General features: G+C 41.7%; 1 protein-coding gene across 1 annotated transcript in view; it reads right to left on the minus strand.

Annotated features, from left to right (window-relative positions):
- The window catches only part of KIAA1958 (KIAA1958 ortholog), a 116,580-nt gene that overhangs the window by 36,300 nt on the left and 55,663 nt on the right, over positions 1–24,617 (minus strand). Inside the window, exon 3 of the mRNA XM_038770326.1 lies at positions 23,365–24,553. Within this exon, the coding sequence (XP_038626254.1) occupies positions 23,365–24,529 (1,165 nt within the window). The 5' untranslated portion in view covers positions 24,530–24,553. The remainder of the gene's footprint in view (positions 1–23,364; positions 24,554–24,617) is intronic.

Consider the following 24,617-nt stretch of genomic DNA (forward strand, 5'->3'; position numbering starts at 1 on the left):
AGCGGACAAGTGGCAGAGTCAGGATTAGAACCCAGGTCCTCTGACACCCAGGCCTGTGCTCTTTCCACTAGGCCATGTTGCTTCTTTCCTGGCCTTTGGATATCGCGTTTACGCCCAATCCGGCTGGCTTGAAAGGGGGGCTTTTTGTTCTTGGCTCTTTCTCTCCTATTATGACTTCTCAGGAGATGGGAGATTAAATGGGGAGTAAGTAGGGAAGATCAAAACTGGAGGTGATAAACCTTAGAGGGAGGGAAAGCTTTACCTAAACATTTATACCAAGAAAGTACACACTCTTATATAGGTGTAACTCCTTTTTCAAGTAAGCATTTCATTAAAAGGAATCAAAAGCATCCCATCTTCCTCTTCTAAACTAATGTGAGGATTCCTTCTTAATCACCTTGGTGCCTATAATCACCAAGGACATTAGAGAAAAGCTACCGTTTCGAAATAAACTCTGACCATATGGCTAACCATATATGTATGGCTAACCATACACACCAAAACCATGGCCACCAAAATCCTTACAACATTCACTGGTGTTGATCTACAGCTATCCTTCGGGTCACCACCTCTAGGTTCCCTCATTCATAATTACCTGAGTGGCAAGGAGATGTGAGGTAAATTCTCAAGAATCTGTATACTATATGGACTCCTCTAGAGAACATACACTGCACTTAAACTAATAGAAGTAGGATTTCAAGCATGTAAATTTCATGCAAAAGCACTTCTTTCCATAATTCAACAATTGATTTTACGCTGGGCATTCAGAAAATGCTAAAACATCAATATATGCTCTAATTTAAAACAGAGGTCATAATCTGTATATCAATAAAAAACTCTACATCTAACCCTGTTATTACATTACATTTAGTTAAACCGATGAAACTAGGCCGAAAAATGTGATTCTCTTATAATTATTTTGGATTTTAATTACTGCTTTCACACAAACTAGATTTCCATAACTCCAAGCAATTCAAGATGAATCTAGTCCTTGAGAAAATGCTGTAACGTTTTTGCGCTTTATACTTATCAGTACTTCATTAATCAAAATTTCAGCAGCCATTTGTTGAAGCAAAAGTGTACATGTATATAGATGTTCTTCGTTTCAAAAGATGATGCTATTGAAAGTGCGAGCCTATCCCTGTGAGCAAGTATGGTTGAGAACATTTTTATACATGTACACTTTCACTCTCTTCCACCTTATATCCATGCTAAGATAGTTCTCTGTTTCATGAAGGCATTTGTTTGATACTGTGGCCTGTTCTGTTACTGGGTCGGCTTCCGGCTATCCTGTTCTTCATGACGTCTTTGCTCAAGGAGAGCTACATCTGCCAGGCTGATGACTAGCAATCATCATTGATGGTATTTATTGAGCGCTTACTGTGTGCAGAACACTGTACGAAGAGCTGGGGCCAGTACAACAGAGTTAGTAGACATTCCCTGCCCACAACAAGCTTATAGTACAGTGCCTGGAACATAATACCACTGTTATAAGTGCTTAGTACAGTCCTTTGCACACAGCAAGTGATCAATAAAGACAAAAACAATCATTATTATAGCCTAGAGACTAGTGCGCTGACCGTTGTCATGATGCATTGCTTGAGTCTCTGTTTTACCATGTCCTTAAAGAATATATTCGACTTTCCTAATTTGCATGTGTCCCCTTTCAGGTTGCTTGGGTGGTGTTGCTGTGAGAATTTCCTCATTGTGGGTGAACAGATTGCAAACCAGTGTCTCGTTGGTACCGTACAGACATTCCCCATGATACGACTGAGTTAAGTTCTTCTATCATGTGTCTTTATCACAGGGTGTACTTGGCCACAGATTTATGGGTTAGAAAATTAAGATCCATTCCAGAAACACTGGAAAAATAATACGACATTGCTTTATGCGCCATATGCTGTAATGATAAATCTCACTAAACCACTTGTTTAAACTTTGTTAAATTCCAAGCTTAAAATCACGATAGTCAATAAATAAGAAGTTGGAATATGATTAAGAGTCTCTGCGGGAGGCTGCAGATGTAGATGGTTGTTCTGCTGACTGTGGTGGTGGTTTTTCAACTTTAGTGAGGAATTTGTTCAGTTCAGGTTGAACAACAGTCTTCTCCCTTTCCTCTTAATGCATCTTGTAGCAGGCAAATGTCCGAGAATCTCTGCATACCTTTGAACTCCTCTCTCCATTAGGGTCTTCTTCAATCGTATTTTAAAAATGATCTCTGTTTTCTTAAAAAATTACACACAGCTTTTTAATCCCAAGATTTTAACTGGTGATGGTGAAACCGGGCGTGGCCTAGTAGATGGAGCACAAGTCTGGGAGTCAGAAGGACTCGGGTTCTAATCCCAGCTGTGCCACTTGTCTGCTGTGTGACCTTGGCAAGTCACTTCACTGTGCCTCAGTTACCCATCTGCAAAATGGGGATTAAGACCGTGAGCCCTATGTGGGACAGGAACTGTGTCCAACCAGGTTATCTCGTATCTATTCCAGTGCTTAGTACAGCGCCTGGCACAAATACCACAATTATTATTATTAGCATCTATCTCACCAGTTTGCAATGATGCACTGGATTGCTGAAGTTTGATGAGGGCCTCAATGGAAAACTATTTGCCTGAATAAGATATAATTAATGTAGCGACAGCTGAACCATGCATTTCTAAATTAAATTGCTTCCACAGTTCAACTACTTCTTTGGCTGTCTGCTCAGGGGTCTCTTCGATGCTTGAAAATCTCACACAAACCATGGGCAGAGCTCCCTCCGATTTTCCATTCCTCGTTGATTGTTTCTTCGCTGTCCAAGTGGGGAGGGATTTATTTACATGCTAGCACTTGGCTTATAACATCGGGGCTGGCTGGGCATACGTACGGATGGGTTGAGGCATCAAACAATGGAGACAGTATCCCTGGAGTGGTTGGATCATAGGGAAGTTGAACTCCAAGGTATGCCTGTAATCTTGTTTTATTATTAGATGTTGAGTAGGGTTCATAGGTGATGCTGATGAAACTGCTCAAGAAGTTAAGCATGTCTTAATAATAATAATTATTACTATCATTATTATTATGGTATTTTTTAAGCACTTACTATGTGCCAGGCACTGTTCTAAACACTGGGGTAGATAAAAGTTAATCAGTTTGGACACAGTCCCTGTCCCATATGGGGATCACAGTCTTAATCCCCATTTTACAGATGAGGGAACTGAGGCCCGGAGACGTGAAGTGACTTGCCTAAGGTTACCCGGCAGACAAGTGGTGGAGCTGGCAGTAGAACCCATGACCTTCTCCCGGGACCTTACTCTATCCGTTACGTCACGCCGCTTTTCTGTCTGGGTCTCACAGAGAAGTTATTTAGAAGGTTGGAAATTCCAGCAGTTTTCTAGATCTTCAGCTTGATATAGAGCTTTGTTTTTTGTTTTTTAAATGGTATTTGTTAAACGCTTACCACATGCCAGGCCCTGCTAAGCGCTGGGGTAGATATGAGATAATCAGGTTGGACACAGCCCCTATCCCACATAGGGCTCACAGTCTTAATCCCCACTTTACAGATGAGGTAACTGAGGCCCAGAGGAAACAAGTGACTTGCCCAAGGTCACCCAGTGGACAAGTGGCAGTGCTGGGTTCAGAACCCAGGTCAGTGATCTTTCCATTAGGCCATGCTGCTTCTCAGTAATCAGATGGCAGTTTTCAGATACTCAGTTGCCACCATTCCTCTGTTTTTCCAATCCGCTGCAAGCCATGCTGGTCTTTTTTATTCAGTTGGCTACTTCTTCATCTATCCGTGCCCTACTAGAGAGTAAACCATCAGGGGAGCAGAATTCAGTGACTGCCTTAAATTCTGTGTTACCAATGAGAATATCTGGTTGTACGTACAGCTTCCTAGTTTTCCTTCAGGCTTACTGTAAGTCCACATCACTATGAAGTGAATTCATGTCATCTGCGTCATCTACATCATCTCACCTGATGCCCCTGTGATCAGCACAACACACTGTGAAACAGCTTGCCAGAGTTAGGGGTTCAACCTGTGGCCATGGGACTGAATGTCTCTGCGCCTTCTCTGCAATGACACACCCTGATGTATTCTCACATATTTTTATGACACTGCTAAATGAAACTGAGTGAGGAATTTTTCTATGTACCAAAGGGATGTGGCTTTGGACTCAGGCATTATTTGGATAAACCCTGACAAAGGGCTCACTTACACTGTGCTAAAGTAGGTTACCACCTACAAAAGCCGGGAAATTTCTCCAACTTTAATTATTGGAGTTTATTGCAATTTCAAGGTCCGCAGTTTTCCATAGTTCTGCAAGAATGCTTCCTGGCTAGAGTCGCTTTGGAAAATCATCACCTCCACTTTAATACTACTACTACTACTACTACTACTAATAACTGTGGTATTTGTTAAGCGCTTATTATGTGCCAGGCACTGTACTAAGCACTGGGGTAGATACAAGATAATTGCGCTGGACACAGTTCCTGTCCCATATTAGAGTGCCCAGTCTCAATCCCCATTTTACAGATGAGGTCATTGAGGTACAGAAAAGTTAAGTGACTTGCTCAAGGTCACACAGCAGACAAATGGTGGAGGCAGGATTAGAACCCAGGTCCAACTGACTTTCAGACCCATACTTTATCCACTAGGCCTCACTGCTTCTCTGTTACTTTGTTACTAACAGTCATCCAAATGGTGCAGGGATCATTTGTGGGATTATGTCAGATTTCATTGTAGTCTATCTACTCCAGTGCTTAACACAATGCTTAGCACACAGTAAACGCTTAACAAACAGCACAGTGATAATAATAAAGTTCCACTCTCTGGCCATGAGGGACAATAGCTGCACTAGGAGGTTTTTGGTTTTTAAAAATCCTAATTCTAATGTGATCTCAAGATGCACGTGGGTTCTCAGAACACAAGATATACAGGCAATCCCTCTTTACATTAAAAAAGTAGTTTACTAAAGCTAAAGAAAGGTAATTCCAGTTTTAGGTAAAACCCTAAACAGCTATCAGAACTGGACAAGCATACAGGAAATAACAGGCCTGCATCAGTTCAAAGTTAAGAGAGGCATAAAATCAAATCCAGTTAAAATCCACAAATCTCCCCTTGGTTCTGTACCATTCTCCAAGCTAGGATCCAGGCTCCCAAACTCTTCCACGCTATTTCTTTGTCTTTGAGCCTGTTCACATGGTTTCCCTCAGTTCTTCCAAAGCAGACATCCTTGGGAGTGCACTCTCATGCATCTAGTCAATACTCTCACTCCCTGTCTGGAAAACTTAATACCCATACCTGGGGTGCTAACTTTTCATCTTGAGCCCGAGGGGGGGAACATGGGGTGGAGTGTTGTGGGGAGAGAACAGCATCAAGGGGATGTGACTTTGAGGGGCAGGGCAGGAAAAGAGGGGTGAAAAAAGGAGGGGTTGGAGGGAAGAAAGAAGGAAGAGAGCAGGGACTGAATGTGGTTTATTTTTTCTTTTCAAAAATGAGACAGGCAGCAGCAGCAGAGTGAAGGACTGGAGTGGAGAGAGACAAGAGGCAGGGAGGTCAGTGAGGAGGCTGATGCAGTAATAATAATAATGATAATAATAAGAAGAATTGTGGTATTTGTTAAGTTCCTACTATGTGCCAGCCACTGTATTAAGTGTTGGGGTGGAGTCAAGAAAGGATAAGGTAAGTGCTTGGATCAGCATAGTAATAGTTTGGGTAGAGAGTAAAGGGTGGACTTTAGTCACGTTGTGAGCGTAGAACCAACAGGATTTGGTGACAGACTGAGTAGGTGGATTGAATGAGAAAGATGAGTTGAGAATAACGCCAAGGTTATGGGTTTGTGAGACAGGGAGGATAGTGGTGCTATCTGCGGTGATGGGGAAAGACAAAGGGAAGATAGGGTTTGGGTGGGAAGATGAGGAGCTCTGTTTTGGACATGTTAAGTTAGAAGTGGTGGTGGGATGAGATGTCCTGAAGGCAGGAGAAAATGTAAGACTGCAGAGAAGGAGAGAAGTCAGGGCTGGAGAGGTAAATTTGAAAGTTATCTGTGTAGAGATGGTACAAATGAGTTCTCCAAGGTGTAGCTGGAGAATAGAAGGACACCTCCAAGAGAACTTCCTGTCTATTGACTTTAAGGCCTCCCATTAGCAATCCCTATCCATACTCCTACTTTACTTCACCGCACCCTCCCCGCTCACCTTCTCCTGTGCCTTGTTCTTGACTTTCCTACCTCCAACGTTGGCTCACACAGCTTCTTCCTTCTTGGAACTCCCTCCCTGTTAAAATCTGCCAGACCCCAGCTCTCCCCCTCTCCAAAGCCCTTCTAAAATCTCGTCTCCCCCAGGGGGACTTTCCCTGACTGATTTTTCTTCTCCCCCAGGTCACAGCCTCCTAAACTATCATCTTCAGTGGACTTCTGTACATAGTGATTTGCATGATCTACTTTTTGGGCACTTCCTCCTATTTGTGAATTATGCCCCCGACCCCCACCAGCTTCTTGTGGACAGGGAGTATGTCTTCTACCTCTATTGTACTCACAAGCGCTTTAAATAGTAATGATTGATTGATTGATGGCATACTCCCAGCAGGCAGAACTGGAACTAGAACACAAGACCTCTTGATTCTCAGAGTGGTACGGTACACATCTTAAGAGTACACTTTCTAGTAGGCATACCTGAACCAATGCCACATGCACGTGCGTGACCACCTTCTCCAACACCATAGTTGCACCCCATAAAGATATGTGATGTTAGAAGAATGTTCCCTAATTCCCTGACAGGATTCTATCCATAACAAGCGGCAAAACCACACACTATGGAAGAAGTGAGCATGTCTGAAGACATCCGCATGTTGAACCGAATATTGAAATATTTTTAAACGGTATTTTCTGAGGCCGCTGTCACCTGCACATACATTCATTCATTCCAGGACTCAGTGAGTTCAACTTTGATTGTCCTGAAAAATTATCCCTTGTTTTTCTTCATCTCAAATATATTTCAAGCCACACAATATGAACACCAATTCCCTTGGGACCTTATTTTACTTTCCAGCAGTAAATCAGGGAGGTGAGCATCACTGCTCCCAAAGAACTAGGGGGTTGTTGAGTGTCTGTCTGCAGTGCAGGCAACACTGTGGGAAAGTAATTTTAGGTACTGGGAAAATTAGGATGTTCTTTCATTGTTTTATTATATCATTTCATTCATAATTCTTTCATTTCTCTAAACTGTAAGCTCATTGCTGGTAGGGAACGTGCCTGCCAGCTCTGTTGTACTGTATTCAGAGAAACGCTTCGTACAGTGTTCTGTACACAGGAAGTGCTCAGTAAATACTACTGATTTCATTGACAAGGCTTTTATTTTCCCCAAGTTATAAGTGAACCCCAAATAAATCATTGCGCTTTGAGACTCAAACTATATAACATCTTGCCAAAATGCAAGCTACCATTGTATAACACACAAGGAATCATTTCCTGGGGCTGTGTCAACAGCAGGTGTTCAGACAGAAAGGAGTATGTTCAAGGAAGGTTTGGCTAAATTATTAGACAGTAAAGTTATGGAACAAGAAGGACTGAAAAAGATTTCAAGAGATCCATGGATGGGTCCCAGCCAGTTCTTGTTCACCACTGTTACTACTAAAGTCAATAGTCCTTAATAAAAATAAAAATAATAATGATGGCATTTGTTAAGTGCCTACTATGTGGCAAGCACTGTACTAAGCGCTGGGGTGGATACAAGGTCAGGAGTGTCATTGCATCCACGGTCCAGGGACAGGAACCCTCTCCTCACTGGCTATACATTCTTCAAACTTCCTATTTTTCATCACCCCATTTCACCCCCAAACCTTGCCCCAGGACAGGGTAACACTATGTTAAATTTCAGATCAAATCTTTATTATTGATACTATCATTAATGAAATCTATTTTTGCATCCCATAATAATGATCTGGTCAGCAAATGATTTTTACAGTCAATTAATCTGTCCCGGTAGTGAAAGCAACACAGTTCCTAATCAGTCAGTCAATCAATGGTATTTACTCAGCACTATGTGCAGAGCACTGTACTAAGTGCTTGGGAGAGTACAACAGAGCAGATGTTCCCTGCCCACATAGAGTTTACAGTCTAGGACTACATATACAATCCAAAACCTTCAATTTAGCCTAACGCTATTTCCCATATTTGTCCACTCCCCATCTTTGACTCCTCATGGTCTTTCAAATCTCACATTCAATCTACTGCCAAAACCAGCTGGTTCTTCCTATACGGCATCTCCAGTACAACAAAAAGTACAAGGAAAAAAAAACCAATGCAAAAAACTCTTCCCTAATCCCTCAGCAAGGTTTGCCTGTGGTAACAGTTTTCTGAGAAGTGGGATATTTTGGAGTCATCCAAGACAGCAGGACAAATAGTTAAGGAAGTGGGACTGAACCACAGTAGTTACTTGGTTTCTATGCAGTGCAGCCTCCAGGTTCTAAAAGAGATGAAAAGTTGGATGAAACAAAAAGAAAAAGAATGAGGACAAAAGGATGTAAAAATGGGAACAAATAACATGAGTGGATGGAAACCAGATGAGACTCCTCATAACCTCAAACCTAATTGTAAATCACAACACTGGAATAAAGCCTTCAACAGTGGAGCACCAGAGAAACGAAGAATAGGAGTGTGTAATAAATATTTTATTGCATTAATCATAATAAGCAGCACTTTAGTCTTGGCCAAAGCATATTCTTAAATCAACTTTAGAATGTGACTGCAATTTCAGGCTTAGCAGCGTGAAGCCCACAAGACTATAATTAATGCAATAAATCATGCTGTGAAGCTTTCTACAAAACCTGACAGTGTTTAGTTGATATATTGCTTATTAGAGACTGTTGAAAATTTTTTTCACTATTTTATTCTACAGCCAATGGTAGTGAATCAAAGTACCCTTTTCTGATGTGTCTGAAATATCTGCTTCAGGTGTAATATATGACATGTGCAGTAAGCTACTACCTTCAACTCTTGATTACATAAAACATGGTAAGCAGGTTCCAAAAAGAATCTGATTTTCATGCCGACTTGCTTTGATTTAGAGCAGTAATATTAGTAGATTTGTTAGAGAAGTCACAGTTACCAGCTTCAAAGATTTGGTTGAGTACTATCAATGAACAATTATCAGCTCCTTTTCTGAATGATCGCATGAATGAAATAATCAGGAGAAAAAAAGAGAACCAAAGGTATACGATACAGAATCCAGAATATTTTTTAAAATGCATCTCTATCACCAATTACTGAACAGCCCATCTTTTGAAAGCTTTCTAACGTCTACCTGCTTATGTGTTTTCTATAAGATAATTTTCCCTCAAAGAAAAAAGTTATATTGAAGGTGAAAATAATTTCCAAAAGCCACATTCTTCCCATTTCTTTTTTAGACATAAATTTCAACCACATCTGTTCAAGATGCTCAATAAATTACACTTGACATCTTCCTTTACTGTAATGGTTTTGTTCATTTCCCACTTTTCCGATAATATGTATTTACTTATGGGTAATTCTGCTTTAATTATATGTTATGGCTTATTTTGTGCCTTGCATTATTTTCCTCAGTAAAAATGCATTTGGCAAAGCCATTCAACTAAGGGAAATCAAGTGTACCAGAAACTCCTGTTAATTAATTCCCAGACAGGTTCCTGTTTCATCGATACATTTTTTTATTTTTCAGAATAACAGTGCTTAATACTAGCATGAATAGGTGGCCCTAAGTACTTTATCTGTTGGGAGATCAACCAACCTTTCATTTAAATGTTATCCAAAAAACAAGATATGCATCAAAGTAGGAAAAAAAAAGAGCAAGGAAAACTGAGAAATAAACCAATGTAAAATGAAAAACAGGCAGTACATGGGAGAACAGAATTGGAGTGCCAAGAACAATTTTCCCATTTCTTCATTTGTTTCCTCTCGACTCTAATTAATCTAGTCAGTAATAGAGGGTAATTCCTGAACAATTGGTAGTAGCACAATGCACTCCTTTGAATTTCTGAACAATGGTCCTATCCAGTGAGGCAGGGATTTGGGGAGTTGGAGGAGGAAGGAGGGAGTCAAAATGATATTATACTATACTTTGGGAAAGATTTTTCTAAATCTTTTGGGAAGTCTGAATAAGGACTAACATTAATATTTATTTCAGCCAAGTTAGTTTATGCTAATGTGGCCCAGGCCTAGAAATATTAGTAGAAAGCTAGAGAACCTAAAGGCAGTCACTAAACTCTGCCTTTCCTTTCCATTTCACCTTTGCGTTTATGGTTGAACAGTGTTGGAGATCAGGCATGGACTTCATTCATTCATTCAATTGTATTTATTGAGCACTTACCATGTGCAGAACACTTTATTAAGTGCTTGGGAGAGTACAATACAACCATAAACAGACACATTCCCTGACCACAATGTTCTATTTTTCAACCTAGTGAAATTATAGAATCGTGAGGTTATAAGGGAAATCATCTAATTCATTTCCCAAGCAAAAGAGATCACCTAGCCCAAATATAACCATACTAAATCCATCCTAAACAGATCGAGAGCTCATATTTTTAAAGACTTCTGACAGGGAATGTGTCTACCAACTCTGTTGCATTGTCTTCTCTCAAACACTTAGTACGGTACTCCGCACACAGTAGACACTCAATAAATGCCATAGACAATGATGATAAGGAAATTTCAGAACACCTCTTGGTGACCCAGTCTGATGCTGAAATATCACTGACGGTAAAGTATTCCCAATCTCTAATTTAATCATTTATTCTTCACTTTAGTACAGGTTTCTCCTTTTTTTTCCCCAGCTGACATGGAAAGGAACTGGTTTCCATCATTTGTACTTTTGAAGGCCACCATTAAATCACTTCTAGCCATTTTTCTAGACTAAATAAACCCAGTTCCCTTTTCTTTCTTGTCTTAGTTCCTACCCACCCAATCATGTAGTCAATCAAAAATTGTACAGTGTAGCTCTAGGCAAGTACTTGGCGATTCTGATCAGTCCTAAAGGTAGGCAGGGCATTTCATGATTTCTCTGAGCAATATTAATTGTTAGCCATCCCAGAGTTATGCTTGCTTTTTTAACAGGACTATACTGCCAACTCACATTCAAGTTTTTGGTCCACTATGACATAGTCAATCAATGTTCTTTATCAATCACAAACTGCAAGCAGAACATCATACTATGTGTTTGGAAGAGCACAAGAGAAAGAAGCAAAAGAAACAGCTCCTACTCTCAAAGAGCTTTCCATCTACTTTAGATATTTTCTTTATTACTGTACTTTTTTTTTTTGGTCTTTATGTGTACTTCCCTGGCTTAATCTTCATTGATTAACACGTTATTTATTTCTAACTGCTCTCCTTATGCAGTTCATCATAAACCTGAATTTTATCCCCCAATACAGAGGGACATTAATTCTAGCTGGCTAATATTTGCAAATGTAGTGACCCAGCTTCCTATATCATTAACCACATTTTGACTGCTCTGTGCAAGGCCTCACTTGTAGACCAAACCAGCTCCTCCTTTCTCAACCCACTACAATCAAGTTTCCGACCCCTTCACTTCACCAAGATTACACTCTGCAAATTCACTCAGGCTAAACTCTCACCTCCCCTACTCACTCTTACTCGTTCAATTTTTTCAATGGCACTTAAGTGCTTACTAGGTGCCAGGCACTGTACTAAGCACTGGGGTAGATACAAGATAACCAGGTCAGACACAGTCCCTGTCCCCACATGCAGCTCTCAGTCTTAACTCCCATTTTACAGGGGAAGGAACCAAGGCAAAGAGAAGTGTAGTAACTTGCCCAAGGTCATGCAGCAGACATGTGGCAGAGGAGGGATTAGAACCCAAGACCTTCCAACTCCCAGGTCCCTGCTCTTTCCACTAGGCCATGTTTCTTTCCCTTCTGCATCACCCATGCACTAGGATCATTATTAGTAGTAGTAGCATTCTGTACGCTCATTGTGGCAGGGAATATGTCTACCAACTCTTATGCTCTCCCAAGTGTTTAGTGCAGTGCTCTGCACATAGTAAGCACTAAATAAATACGACTGATTAATAGGTTATTAAATTTGAGAAGGGCTTACTATGTGCTCTACGTGTTCTAAGTGCTGGGGTAGATACAAATTAATCAGGTCAGACACAGTCACACAGTTCCAATTCTACATAGTATATGCAGAAGGGAGAACAGGCATTGAGCCCCCATTTTAAAGATGAGGAAACTGAGGCACAGAAAAGTTAAGTGACTTGTTCAAGGTCACACAGCAGACAAGTGGGGGATCAGGATTAGAACTCAGGTCCCACTGACTCCCAGGCCTGCCTGTGTTCTTTCCATTAGGCCACGCTGGTCCTCTAAGCATTCTGCACCCTTTAAGCACTTGATAGCCACTCCACCCTCATCCCCACAGCATTTATGCACATATTTCAATCCCTGCCCATCTCCCCCGCGCCACCCCCACACACATTCCACGCTCTGTCTAGACTGCAAACACACTGTGGGCAGGTATCATGAGTATCAATTCTTTTGTATTATATTCTTCCAAGAGTTCTGCACACAGTAAGCACTCAATAAATACCATCCATCCATCGATTGATCTCATAGCCAAAATCCAAAGGTCTCTATTATGTTTAATCTTTCTTGATCTCTCAGATACCTTTGAAGCTGGGGACTACTGCTCCCTTCTTGGAACACTATCAGGCCTCAGTTTTGCTGTCACATAATTAATCCAATCTACATCACTAGCTGATACTTCTCAGTTTCGTTTGCTGGCTCCTCTCATCCTCTTGTTGTGGGCATACCATAAGGCTCTAGTCTGGATCCTTTATCCTTCTCCCTCTACATTCACTCTCTCAGGGAGATTATCTGCTCACACGGATTTAGTTACCATCTTTGCACGGATGTCTCCCAGATCTCTCTCTCCATCCAAGACTTCCCACCTAACCTACAATTCTTCATCTTCCATTACCTCCAGGGAAATTCTATTTGGATGTTCTGCCGGCATTTAATATTTCTCTTCCCTCGTAACTCTCCCATCTCTGTCAATAACACCACCATCCTCCTTGTCCACGAAGTCCAAAACCTAGGTATCTTTCTCAATTCCTCCCCATCCTTAGATCTCACATTCAATAATACACTATCAACTGCCAGTTTTTCTTACAAATACACACATACACACACTGAGGATGGGTAAAAAGAAATATTTAAGTGCTAGAGATGGTGTTATGCTAAAAATGATTTGAGTGTTGGGAATTAATCAAGGAAGACTTGAAGGGAATTTAGAGGTCAGAGCTCTGGAGTCACAATGCTGGTTTAGACTTTGCAGGACTGTCCTGTCACAAGTTTACCCCACGTTGGTGCTGCTGGTTCTGATTTAAGAAAATGGTTTAGTCCATGTATTATGCAATTCAGGCTAAAAACTCATTCATTCATTCATTCCTATTTATTAAGCAGTTACTGGGGGCAGAGCACTGTACTAAGTACTTGGGAAAGAACAATACAACAATAAAGAGTGACAATCCCTTCCCACAAGGAACTCACAGTTTGGGGGGTGGGGGGGAGACAGACATCAATACAAATAAATAAAATTACAGATATATACATAAGTGCTGTGGGGCTGGGAGAGGGGGCAAGAGCAAAGGGAACAAGTCAGGGTGACGCAGAAGGGAGTGGGTAGCAAGTAATTTCTGTATCTGTGGAACATATTCTGTGGCTAAACACATAAGAAGTGATTCAAAACCCAACTGCAGTATATCAGTGTACATATATGTGTGTGTGTGTGTGTGTGTGTGTGTGTGTGTGTGTGTGTGTGTGTGTGTGTGTGTGTGTGTATATATATTTTGGCATAGTGTAGATTACTGTTCATTGAAACCAATTTGTCCTTATGAACCAAAGATCCAGATAGGGCCGAATAACCAAGGATACATACATAGGCATTCCTCCTATAATACCACAGTTATATTTCCACACATGCCTAAATAATCAAAAGTGTTGTGCCAATCATGAGGGATTAAGAGAAAGAAGGCTCGAAAACAATTGAAATAGCACATAGTTTTTGTCTCCCCAGGTGAAATTCCCTAAGGTTCAGCAAATTTTTTTTTATAGTATCTGTTCAGCTCTTACTATGTGCCAGTCACTGTTCTAAACGCCAGGGTAGATACAAGACAATGAGGTTGGACACAGCCCCTATTCCACACAGGGTTCACAATCTTAATCTCCATTTCACAGATGAGGTAACTGAGGCCCAGAGAAGTGAAGTGACTTGCCCAAGGTCACACAGCACACAAGTGACAGAGCTATTCTAAAGCTTGTTTCGGTTTGCTATCTGGCACTTTCTCTGTAGTTCATACACACAATACAGGTAACCATTTACATACAACGGCTTAAAGTTCACTGTTTCCAATGAATAATAAACACTGGAGTGGACTTTAAACAGTTATAATGTTAATAAACTACTGATACAGTGTCACTGTGCAACCCTGTGATTTCACCAAAACCAGCTTCGAAAAACATTTTTGTGCAAAGCCATGGTGAGTGACAGCCAATTCATGACTGCCTTATAGTAATGCAGTCTTCTGCTTGTCCATCTCATCCTCACGAGAATGTTTGTACTCCAGGTACATTTGTGAAAAAAGCAACAAATACATTGGGTTTCAGGCATCACTTTTAGTACAGAGGGAAGAAGCGGCTGGAAGAGGCATGGAGTTGAAGGTGTCCTGCATGACCCTTTTCCCAACAGTCTGAGTGAAGTAGATTTGAAGTGCTAGTGAAGTGCGCTAGATTTAGTCCTGTTCAATCTATTCTACGCTGCTTTGGTTGAGCATGCGATGAGAGATCTGCATGTTCAGTCAGACTATGCTTCTGACCCACCAGGAAATGCTTCCACTTCGGTAGGTTATGAACATTACTGAGTCTCTGAGACAGTGCTATATGCAAGTTACTGTGGGGGCACGGAAACAAGACATACAAAGGATTTAAAATCATTCTGAAGATTCAGCCCAGCACTATGGATGGACAAGAAGTAGGAAGAAAATGAAAAAGAAAGGAAGTAGAAAGAATATCCCACCCACATTCAGGAAACCTTACATACAATCAGAGATTTTCATCGGCAACACAGAACTTAATGCTGTCACCCAATTCTTCCATCTAGGTGATATATTGCCCAAAGATACGGGGATAGTCAAATATATACAAAGCAGAATGTCAAAAGTCCAGCACGCCATTGACCAGACAACAAAACCGAGTGTGGTGACGACGAAGATCACGTTGAAATTGAAGATTCATTAGTTAACATTAGTTATTAATCCAACTCAATTAAATTAATCTAAGATAAACTAAATTGGTCTATTAGTTTATAGGCAGAGGGTGGACTTCCAAAGTTACTTCTGTCATGCTTTCTCTTTAGCGCGTGGTCAGAACTGTTCTAAATACTCAGAGGAGATATATTAATCCACAGAGGAAAAAGAATATAACCCAGTTATCTGAATGTTATCTGCAATAAGCAGAGAGCCCACAGAGCCTTTCTACAGAGTGTTTCTACTCTTTCTACCCAAAGAATGTTATCTGCAATAAGCAGACTGAGAGCCCACAGAGTCTTTCTACACAGTCTTTCTACTCTTTCTACCCAAAGAGTCTTTCTTTGACGTCACGCCTTCTAACCGGTTTGAGAAGTCAGAATCATTTTAGTTTAGTTCCCTTCTAACCGGTTTGAGAAGTCAGAATCATTTTAGTTTAGTTCCCTTCTAACCAGTTTGAGAAGTCAGAAGCATTCTAGTTTAGTTCAGGTTCTAGGCTGTCTGTGGGTGCTAAATAAATATTCATTCATTTCATTCAATTGTATTTATTGAGCGCTTACTGTGTGCAGAGCACTCGACTAAGCGCTTGGGAAGTACAAGTTGGCAACATATAGAGACAGTCCCTACCCAACAACAGGCTCACAGTCTAGAAGGGAGAGACTGACAAAAACTAGCTAAGTTCATTAAAGGCAAATCAGTATCCAGCTTGCCTAATCCAGTCTCAAATGCTACTCATCAGCCCCACCAGACAGAATATTTTTATTACAGCATTAATGTTAGCAATCAGGTTTTGACAAAGAAACCAGTTGAACTTGATCCACCAACATAAGGAAGGAGTCTGCTTTTAACTGACAGCTGCCATGAAAACAGAGAATCGATTAATAGCATGCAATGAGAGCTTATTGTATGCAGAGCTCTTGGGAGAGTACAACAGTTCCTTGCCCACAAGGACCCTACAGTCTAAGGGGGAGACGGGTATTAAAATAAATTACGGATATGCACGTGAGTGCTGTGGGGCTGAGGGTGGGGTGAATATCAAGTGCTCCAAGGGTAATGTTGCCGACTTGTACTTCCCAAGTGCTTAGTACAGTGTTCTGCACACAGTAAGCGCTCAATAAATATGACTGAATGAATGAATGAATCCTAGTACATAGGTGATGTAGAAGAAGGGGACTAAGGGAAATGAGAACTTAGTGAAGGCCTCTTGGAAATGTGCTTTTAATAAGGCTTTGAAGGTGACTGAGGAAAGGCCTCTGCACTTTACTGAGGTGGTGAGAAATTCTCGATCAGGCTTCGGGCCAAGGAATTCAGAATACCCTAGATCGCTCTTTGGTTCGTAACCTTCACCATTGATGGTATCGTCCCAGCAGGCAAAACCAGGACTAAAACCCAGCAACCGAGCTATAGATTATATAAAATATATCTATATTACCTAATATAAATAAGAGATCCAAAATACTGTCATCGCAATAAAAAGAAATTGCCCAATACTTGTTCAGAAGCAATACCTCCTATTAAATTTAACTGTTCTTTCCAGCAGCCTAGATGGTATTCACGCCAACTAAGCAATAGGATCTGAGAACAGTTTTTTGTTAAAAGCTACATTGTAGAGGTGCTACTATAAAGCGAAGGCAAATGTTAATTGAGGCTGGCCTGAAACTAAGATGTATGGGGCATATAAAACACAAAAATTAATAGGTGATAAGGCAGAAAGAAATCGAAAAACACAAAACACTAATGAATTACCTCCTCTAAGCTAAGGTTGTTAACATTCATTACAATCTATCTCAGAAGTAATAACCAAATGGGTAGGAGGATGCTAATTTATCTAAGTAGGTCACAAGATAAGATCAAACCATATCTTGATAAAAGCAGTTACTGGAATACATCAAAGTACTTTCAAATGCAGACCTATATTCTATTATCCAGTTACAAATCCTAGCAAAACAGGAAAACATAGATTGTTACTTTAACCATCAGAAAGTTATTATAACATAGAGAAAAAATACTGCATTTTACATGTATCCTGTATAAACATGAAACAGGATAATTATAGTGGGATGGAACAATTGTGTGTGGCAGAACGGAGAAGCAGCATGGCCTAATAAAGCAAGGGCCTCTGGAGTCAGGAGGTCACGGATTCTAATCCCGGCTCTGCCGCTAGTCTGTGTGACCTTGGGCAAGTCACTTTACTTCTCTGTGCCTCAGTTACCTCATCTGTAAAATGGGGATTGAGAGTGTGAGCCTCATGTGGGACAGGGGCTGTGTCCAACCCGATTTGGTTGTATCCACCCTGGTGCTTAGTACAGTGCATGGCACACAGTAAATGCTTAACAAATACCACAATTATTATTGTTGTTATTATTATTAGAATGGTGCAGCAAAAAGATCATGAATCTGAGAGTCGGAGGATCTGGACTCTGCTCTCAGCTTTGCCACTGGCCCGCTACGTGAGCGTGGGCATGTCATTTAGCCTCTATACACCTCAGTTTTCTCATCTGTAATATGAATGCATATAACAACCTTAATTAAGAACTAGGTGCTGAGCACAACGGTAAGCACTGGGTTAAGAAGACAGACCATCAGATCCCGCACTGTGTCCCACACTAGAACCACCGCCTCTCTGAAGCCTATCTTCTGTTCCCACCTTTTAAAGATCTTCCCCTTTAAAGCGCCATCCTCTTTCCACCCCGCGCTCAGAAGGAAATCTTGGCATTTAACAATGGGCTTGTGCAGATTTGGGGTAAAAAGTACCCCCAAAACAACACACACAAATGTTTTCCTTGTGCAGACCTGGCCTCGGTGTCTAATCTAACCCTGCCTCCTCTTCTTGAAACTGAGCTCTACAGAGTTTCACAGCTACGACATCTGGGCCTGTGGTTGGTGTAAGCAAAACAACAATCATCAACTCTGGGCTTACGATGCGCCAAGCACTGTGCTAAGAGCTGGGGCAGATACAAGATAATCAGATTGGACAAAGTCTCTGTCCCACACAGTACTCACGGTCTAAGATGAGGAAACTGAGGTCCAGAGAAGGGACACAAGTGCACCAGTGTTGCTGCACAAACCACTAGCATTAAAATCAAGTCCTCTTTGCGAGTTCTTGGTCCTGAAGTCATTCCCAGTGGGAGAATCCATCATCACCCTATATCCCCTAATGAAAATTTCCAATGATTGAGATCATCCAAGGGCTGATTTTGGTAGATGAAAATGTAATCAATCAGACTTCAGTTGTTTGGTTTCGGACCATCTGATTTAGTCCATTTAGGCTTGCATTAATCCACACTTTACAGAAGGATGGGTCTTTTAAAATGAACCATAAACAGGAGATACATATTTGCTGGTATTTGCAGAACAATTAAACAACCATTATTCAAATTTTTTTCTGAAACACCTGAGACTTGGGTTGCCAAGTAAGAGCGTATTTGTGCTTCAGGAAAAGCTGTTAAAATGAAGATTTCTCAGACTATTCAGTACTAGTCTTGCAGACAGATCACTCTGATTTACTTCCTAGATTTTCTGAAAATTCAGGGCATAATGCTTTTATTCTTTAGGAAAGGGCATTTGCAGTCTGCACAAAATTACCCAAGCTATTTTTTTTAATATAATGGAGCTCATGTTATTTTTAGTTCTTCTGGAGAATGAGTTTCAAATTAATGATTATGTTGGCTGAGTTGCCAGTGGCCTCTACACTATACTCCAAGCTAAAAGAGAGACTTGTCTCAACTACCACAGTGGCTTAATTGTTCATTTGACCATTTAAAGCAATCTATGACCACTTAAAGCAATATATGACCCCTGAGGCAGCCTTTAGTAAACGTATTAGCCAAAAGCAATCCATTCTGTCTTGTAAAATTATTCACAGATCTATTAACAGCATCTTAATGCTTGGGGAACATCTTAAATATGAGCTTTGTAACTTCATCAAATACCAAATCATGGTATGCCTCAGAGAATTTTCCATAAAGCTTTTTTTTTCCTCTGAGCAGGAACCATGCATTCAGGATATTAAAATCCCTCTCAACTGCAACCTCTCCATTATTTGCCTAAACTGGGGCCAATCTACAGTCTAGGTTTCTGGTTGGAGATTGACAAAGAAAAAAGAGGAAAACATGCCAGTGATTACGACACTATTATAACAAGATACTTAACACTGTGGCTAGTTAATTTAGCCCTGAACTTGCTTCATCTCTCTGTGCCTCAGTTCCCGCTTGTAAAATAAGGAAAATCGTATCTTCCCTTTGCCTACCACTCTTGAGTGACAGGTACTGCTTGGAATTCCTGGGGAGACAAGTACACATAAGAGGTATTATTCATTCAAGAGTATGTACATTTTGATCTTCCTCAATAAAAAGAAGCCCACTCTAAAGAGACTGATATTGAAATTCATCGGAAAGCAATACTTCAATCATTTGTCTGATGACAAACAGAATTAGGAGAATAGGAAACACATACTGTATGTCGGCATACACCAGACAAACGGCAGATCAACCACAGGGTTCTGACTTTCTTATATTTGCTTAAATTGACTTTAAATCTAGAATTTGGTTAATGCTACAACTTTTGTTGAACAGGACTGCTGCATTTCAAAAGACATCAGGGAATAGTCAACTCTTAGTTGTTTAGAGTTGGATCACATCAATTTGTAAATTACCCTTGTACTGTATTTTCTTTCTTCTTACTCTTTTCACTTTTGGCTTCTCTCCCAGAGGGCAAGGAAGGAAAAGGACAAGAAATGAAGTGGAAGTTCAGCTTTAAGGCTAAAAATTAACTCATGTTGCCAGAAAAACCCCCTCCTCCTCCTAACTTTCCCATCACAGTTGACAATACCACCAACGTCCCTGCTGAAATTTTGCTGGCGTCTTCTACTTCACACATTCGGTTTATTGTTCAATTTTTTGCCAAAAAATTTTGGCAAAATATTGTCATTTTTTTCCTCCGCAGCATTTCCTAGACCCACCCCTTAGTCTCCGTTTTACAGTCACGATGCCGTTCAAGTTTTCCCCATCTCCCGAAGAGACTACAGCATCGGCCTTCTCACTGAAATTCCCTGTCTCTCGCTTTTCCCATTTACTCCATACTCAACTCTCCTGTCCAGATCATCTTTCTTGAAAATCATTCTGAACACAACCCTCTCCTCTTTGAAAGCCTTCAATGGCTACCCGTTTCCCTCCAGATCTAGCAGAAATCCTGACGATTTACTTCAAGGTTCTCCACAAGTGCTATCTTACTACATATAATAATAATAATGATGATGATGATAGCATGAACACCTGTAATGGCCTTCATTAAGCACTTACTATGTGCTAAGCATCATCTTAAGCACTGGAATAAAAACAAGATAATCAGGTTGGACACGGTTCCTGCCTCTCATCGGGCTCACAGTCTATATAGGAGGGAGAACAGCTACTTATCTATCCTTCATTTGACAGATAGGGAAACTGAAGTACAGGGAAGTGAAGTGACTTCCCCAAGGTCACACAGCAGATAAGTGGCAGAGCCTGAATTAGACCCAGGTCCTCTGACTCCCAAGCCTGTGCTAATAATAATAATAATAATAATAAATAATTATGGTATTTGTTAAGCACTTACTGTGCCAGACACTGTTCTAAGCACTGGGGTAGTAGATACAAGATAATTGGGTGGACACAGTCCCTGTCCCACACAGGGCTCACAGTCTTAATCCCCATTTTACAGATGAGGGGACTGAGGCACAGAGAAGTTAAGTGACTTGTCCAAAGCCATACAGCAGACAAGTGACAGAGCCAGGATTAGAACCCATGACTTTCTGACACCCAGCCAGTGCTCTAGCCACTAGGCCACCCACTACCCCCAAAGATCACCCTCTTTGCTCCTCACGAGCTAACGTTCTTACTTCGTCTCACTCTCGACTCTCCTTTCTCTGGCCCCTTACTTAGCTTATTCTTCCTGCCTGGAAACCTCTTTCCCTGAAAATCAGCCAAACCACAGTCCTACCCATCTTCAAATCCTTTCAAACTCACTTCCTCCAGGAGAAACTCCCCAGCTATCCCTTCTGGTGTCACAACAGTAGCCACCCTTAACAATTATGTATGTACAATCACAACACTTAGGCCTACTTTAATTTCCATGTTCCATTTATTCAATCACCTATTCATTTTTCTGTACTCTTGATAGAGGGCATGGGTTCTAATCCCGGCTCTGCCACTTGTCTGCTGTATGACCTTGGGCAAGCGGCTTAACTTCTCTGTGCCTCAGTTACCTCATCCGAAAAATGGGGATTAAAACTGTGATCCCCACGTGGAACAACCTGATTACCCTGTATCTACCCCAGTGCTTAGAACAGTGCTTGGCACATAGTAAGCACTTAACAAATACCATAACGGTAATAATAATATTACCGGTGATATCTATGCTTTTCCTTCTGTTCCCACTTTATACAATTTAAATCTTCCAACTGCTTCCATTAGATCATAAACTCCCTGAAGTCAGGAATTGGGTCTTTTATTTCTATTTTACCCTCTCAACTGCTTAGTACAGTGCACTGCTCACAATAAGCACTTAATAAATTCTTAAGTGAATTAATAATAATCAGGTAAGACAGTTCCTTTCCCACAGAGGGCCCAGTGCTCTGCTCACAATAAGCACTCAATAAATTCTTGTTAAGTGAATTAATGAATTTCAGATCCTGGCCAATACTGCACAGGGTCAGCATAACAGATTGAAAAATAAAATCAATCAATCAATCAATCGTATTTATTGAGCGCTTACTATGTGCAGAGCACTGTACTAAGCGCTTGGGAAGTACAAATTGGCATCACATAGAGACAGTCCCTACCCAACAGTGGGCTCACAGTCTAAAAAGTGGGCTCACAGTCTAAAAACACAAATACATTGACATTAATGATACAAGTAATCTTTGGCTCAAAAAGCAAGCTATCATTAGGGGGAATTTTCTATAACTACACAAAAGTATAATATTTTCCTGTCTCTGAAATATATCGTTGTCCTCCCTTCCCACACCTATATTCCCGTCCTATATCTGCGGTCGCGTTTCTTTTCCGTCTGCCAAATTTATATTACAGCTCAATGGGAGTAAACTATGTCTTTACCTGTTCTCAAAGGGAAAGATTGGTCTTTGAGTTCTTTCGTATGTTCCCTAAGCACTTACCACAGTGCTCTGCATACAGTAAGAACTCAAATATTGTTGATCAGTTCAGCAACCAACACTCACTGTGTCAAATACTGTAGAATCACATTGCTAAAGAATCAGAGAGCCAGAAAGTCCCAGAGTCAGAAGTTAACGCTGAGAAGACACTTAAACTACCCAGCCGCCTCCATCCGGGCTTGACTGTAACTAAGTTATCCCATATCTTATTCTAAAAAATCTTTTCCCATATTCCTTTGGTAGTGTCTCTGTGTGCACATGCCTGGCTGGGACACAAGCGTGCAAGTGGCACTGACCAAGAATCAATTCCTCCAACATTGAGGTGTTACCGCCACATTTTTAGCTTCCCGATCGGTCATGCCCTACAGAACTGGATTGCTCTTACTGGAAACCGCCAAAAGATACACATATTCACATGAGTAATACTACCTATCAATACCATAGATCTGGCGTTGAAAACCTGGTTCAAAGAAGCAAATGCTAATAGTAAGGAAAGTGCCCCTCCTGAACACTTATGCTCCTCTTCGATATTCTCATGCCTCTCACCACAGGGCTCTAGGCAGCAACAAGATCCATCATATTGTTCACTACTGACGGATGTTCTCAAAAAAGGCCTTTCGAAATCAACTTTTCGAAAAAACACACTGAGGTTACTCTGCAGCTTTACGTCCTAAGTGCACGGGTAAAGGTTACATCCTGAAGGCTCCTTTATGCCCTAAGTACAGCAACTGCTCGGGTCCCTTAGATTCCACAACAATTCGATTCATAAAAACCCAGTCGTTCCACCGCCTAGCGCCCTTCAAAAAAACACTGTGATCTGAACAATGCCAAGACACCATTTTAGTCACCAACGCAGAGCGTAGGGTTCTGGAAATCCCGATGGTCTTTCCCGAAAGGCCCCGAATTCTTTCCACGACCACGTCAGATATCCCAAGCCGTCATACCTGGTACTGACTGTGCAGTAGCTTCAGCAGTGACGCCTGGAGCAGTGCTGGGCTGCTGCTGACTTGAACTCACTTCCGGCTCGGCGCTAATAGAAGGGGAGAGAGCTACTTCACAGGCCGGGACCTGGTTTGGCAGAGCAGGCAGAAGCTCTTCAGAAGTCACTTGCTCCTCCTGTCCAGGGAGCTGCAGAGCGGACAGGGGAATGCTAATCTGTTTGTTGGGGTTGGAAGTGCTCACGGGCACCTGCATGGCCACCTGCTGCCCGGCGCCGTGGGTGTTTACCGGCCCTCTGTTCGGTGAAGCCAGAGATACTCTGGCAGGCTTCTGGATGGCAGATCTGGAGATGACGGGTGGGGAAGCCGAAACACTCTGCAGGTCCAGTTCTGCACTGAGCGTAGGTGGCCCGTGGGAAGCTGGCTTAGTGGGGCCCACGTAAGAGGGTCCAGCATGAGGCTGAGGTTTGGCCATCTGAGTCAATGACAAGGCAGGACCATCCACCCCCCCAGTCAGCTCCGCGTTAGCGACGATGTAGTAATCTTCAGGGATTTCCTGTTTGATTTTTTTGACGATGACATCGCCGCTGCTTTCGTCGGTGACTTGCGACTGGGAGCTCGAAAGGACAGATGACGCGCCGACCCCGCGCCTTTTGCGAATGACGTTTTGAGACCTTTGGGTTTGGGGTTCAAAATCACTATCTTCATCAGTCACGGAAGATTCACAGACCATGTCGAACAGCGTAGCTTCGTCCTCGTATTCCTCGACGGCTTCATCCAGTTCTGAAGGCTCACTGCAGTAAGAGAAGTCGCAAGAGTCTCGGGTTCGGTTGCAGTCCAACTTGGCTTTCACTGGCCGTCCGGGATACCTCTCCACGGGGCTGGTTTGCGTTTCTGAGGGCACCCCAATGATGCTGGGACTATCGGAATTGAAGCTCCGGTTGTCCTGGAAACAAACCCTCTCCTGGGACCCAGCCCTACAAGTGGCAGTCAGTGGCCAGTGGTAAGCATGGCCGGCACTGCAGCCCCACATAGCTGTCAAGTTGCCATGGGAACCTTCCGACAGCAAATGCTTCAGATTTGGAATCAGGCTGCATATGGTCCCGTGACTGTGGGCCCAACTGACAAGTTTGGAAAGATTTTCGGATGACGTATGAAGGCAATCCTCCATGTTACAGGCTCAGCAGTTGCTCTCCTAAAGGGAAACAATCGAAATAAAAGGCTTTTAGTCCCCCGGAATTTCCCCGCATTTTCTCTTC

Source organism: Tachyglossus aculeatus, chromosome X3, assembly GCF_015852505.1.
Source record: "Tachyglossus aculeatus isolate mTacAcu1 chromosome X3, mTacAcu1.pri, whole genome shotgun sequence".
Classification (NCBI taxonomy): domain Eukaryota; kingdom Metazoa; phylum Chordata; class Mammalia; order Monotremata; family Tachyglossidae; genus Tachyglossus; species Tachyglossus aculeatus.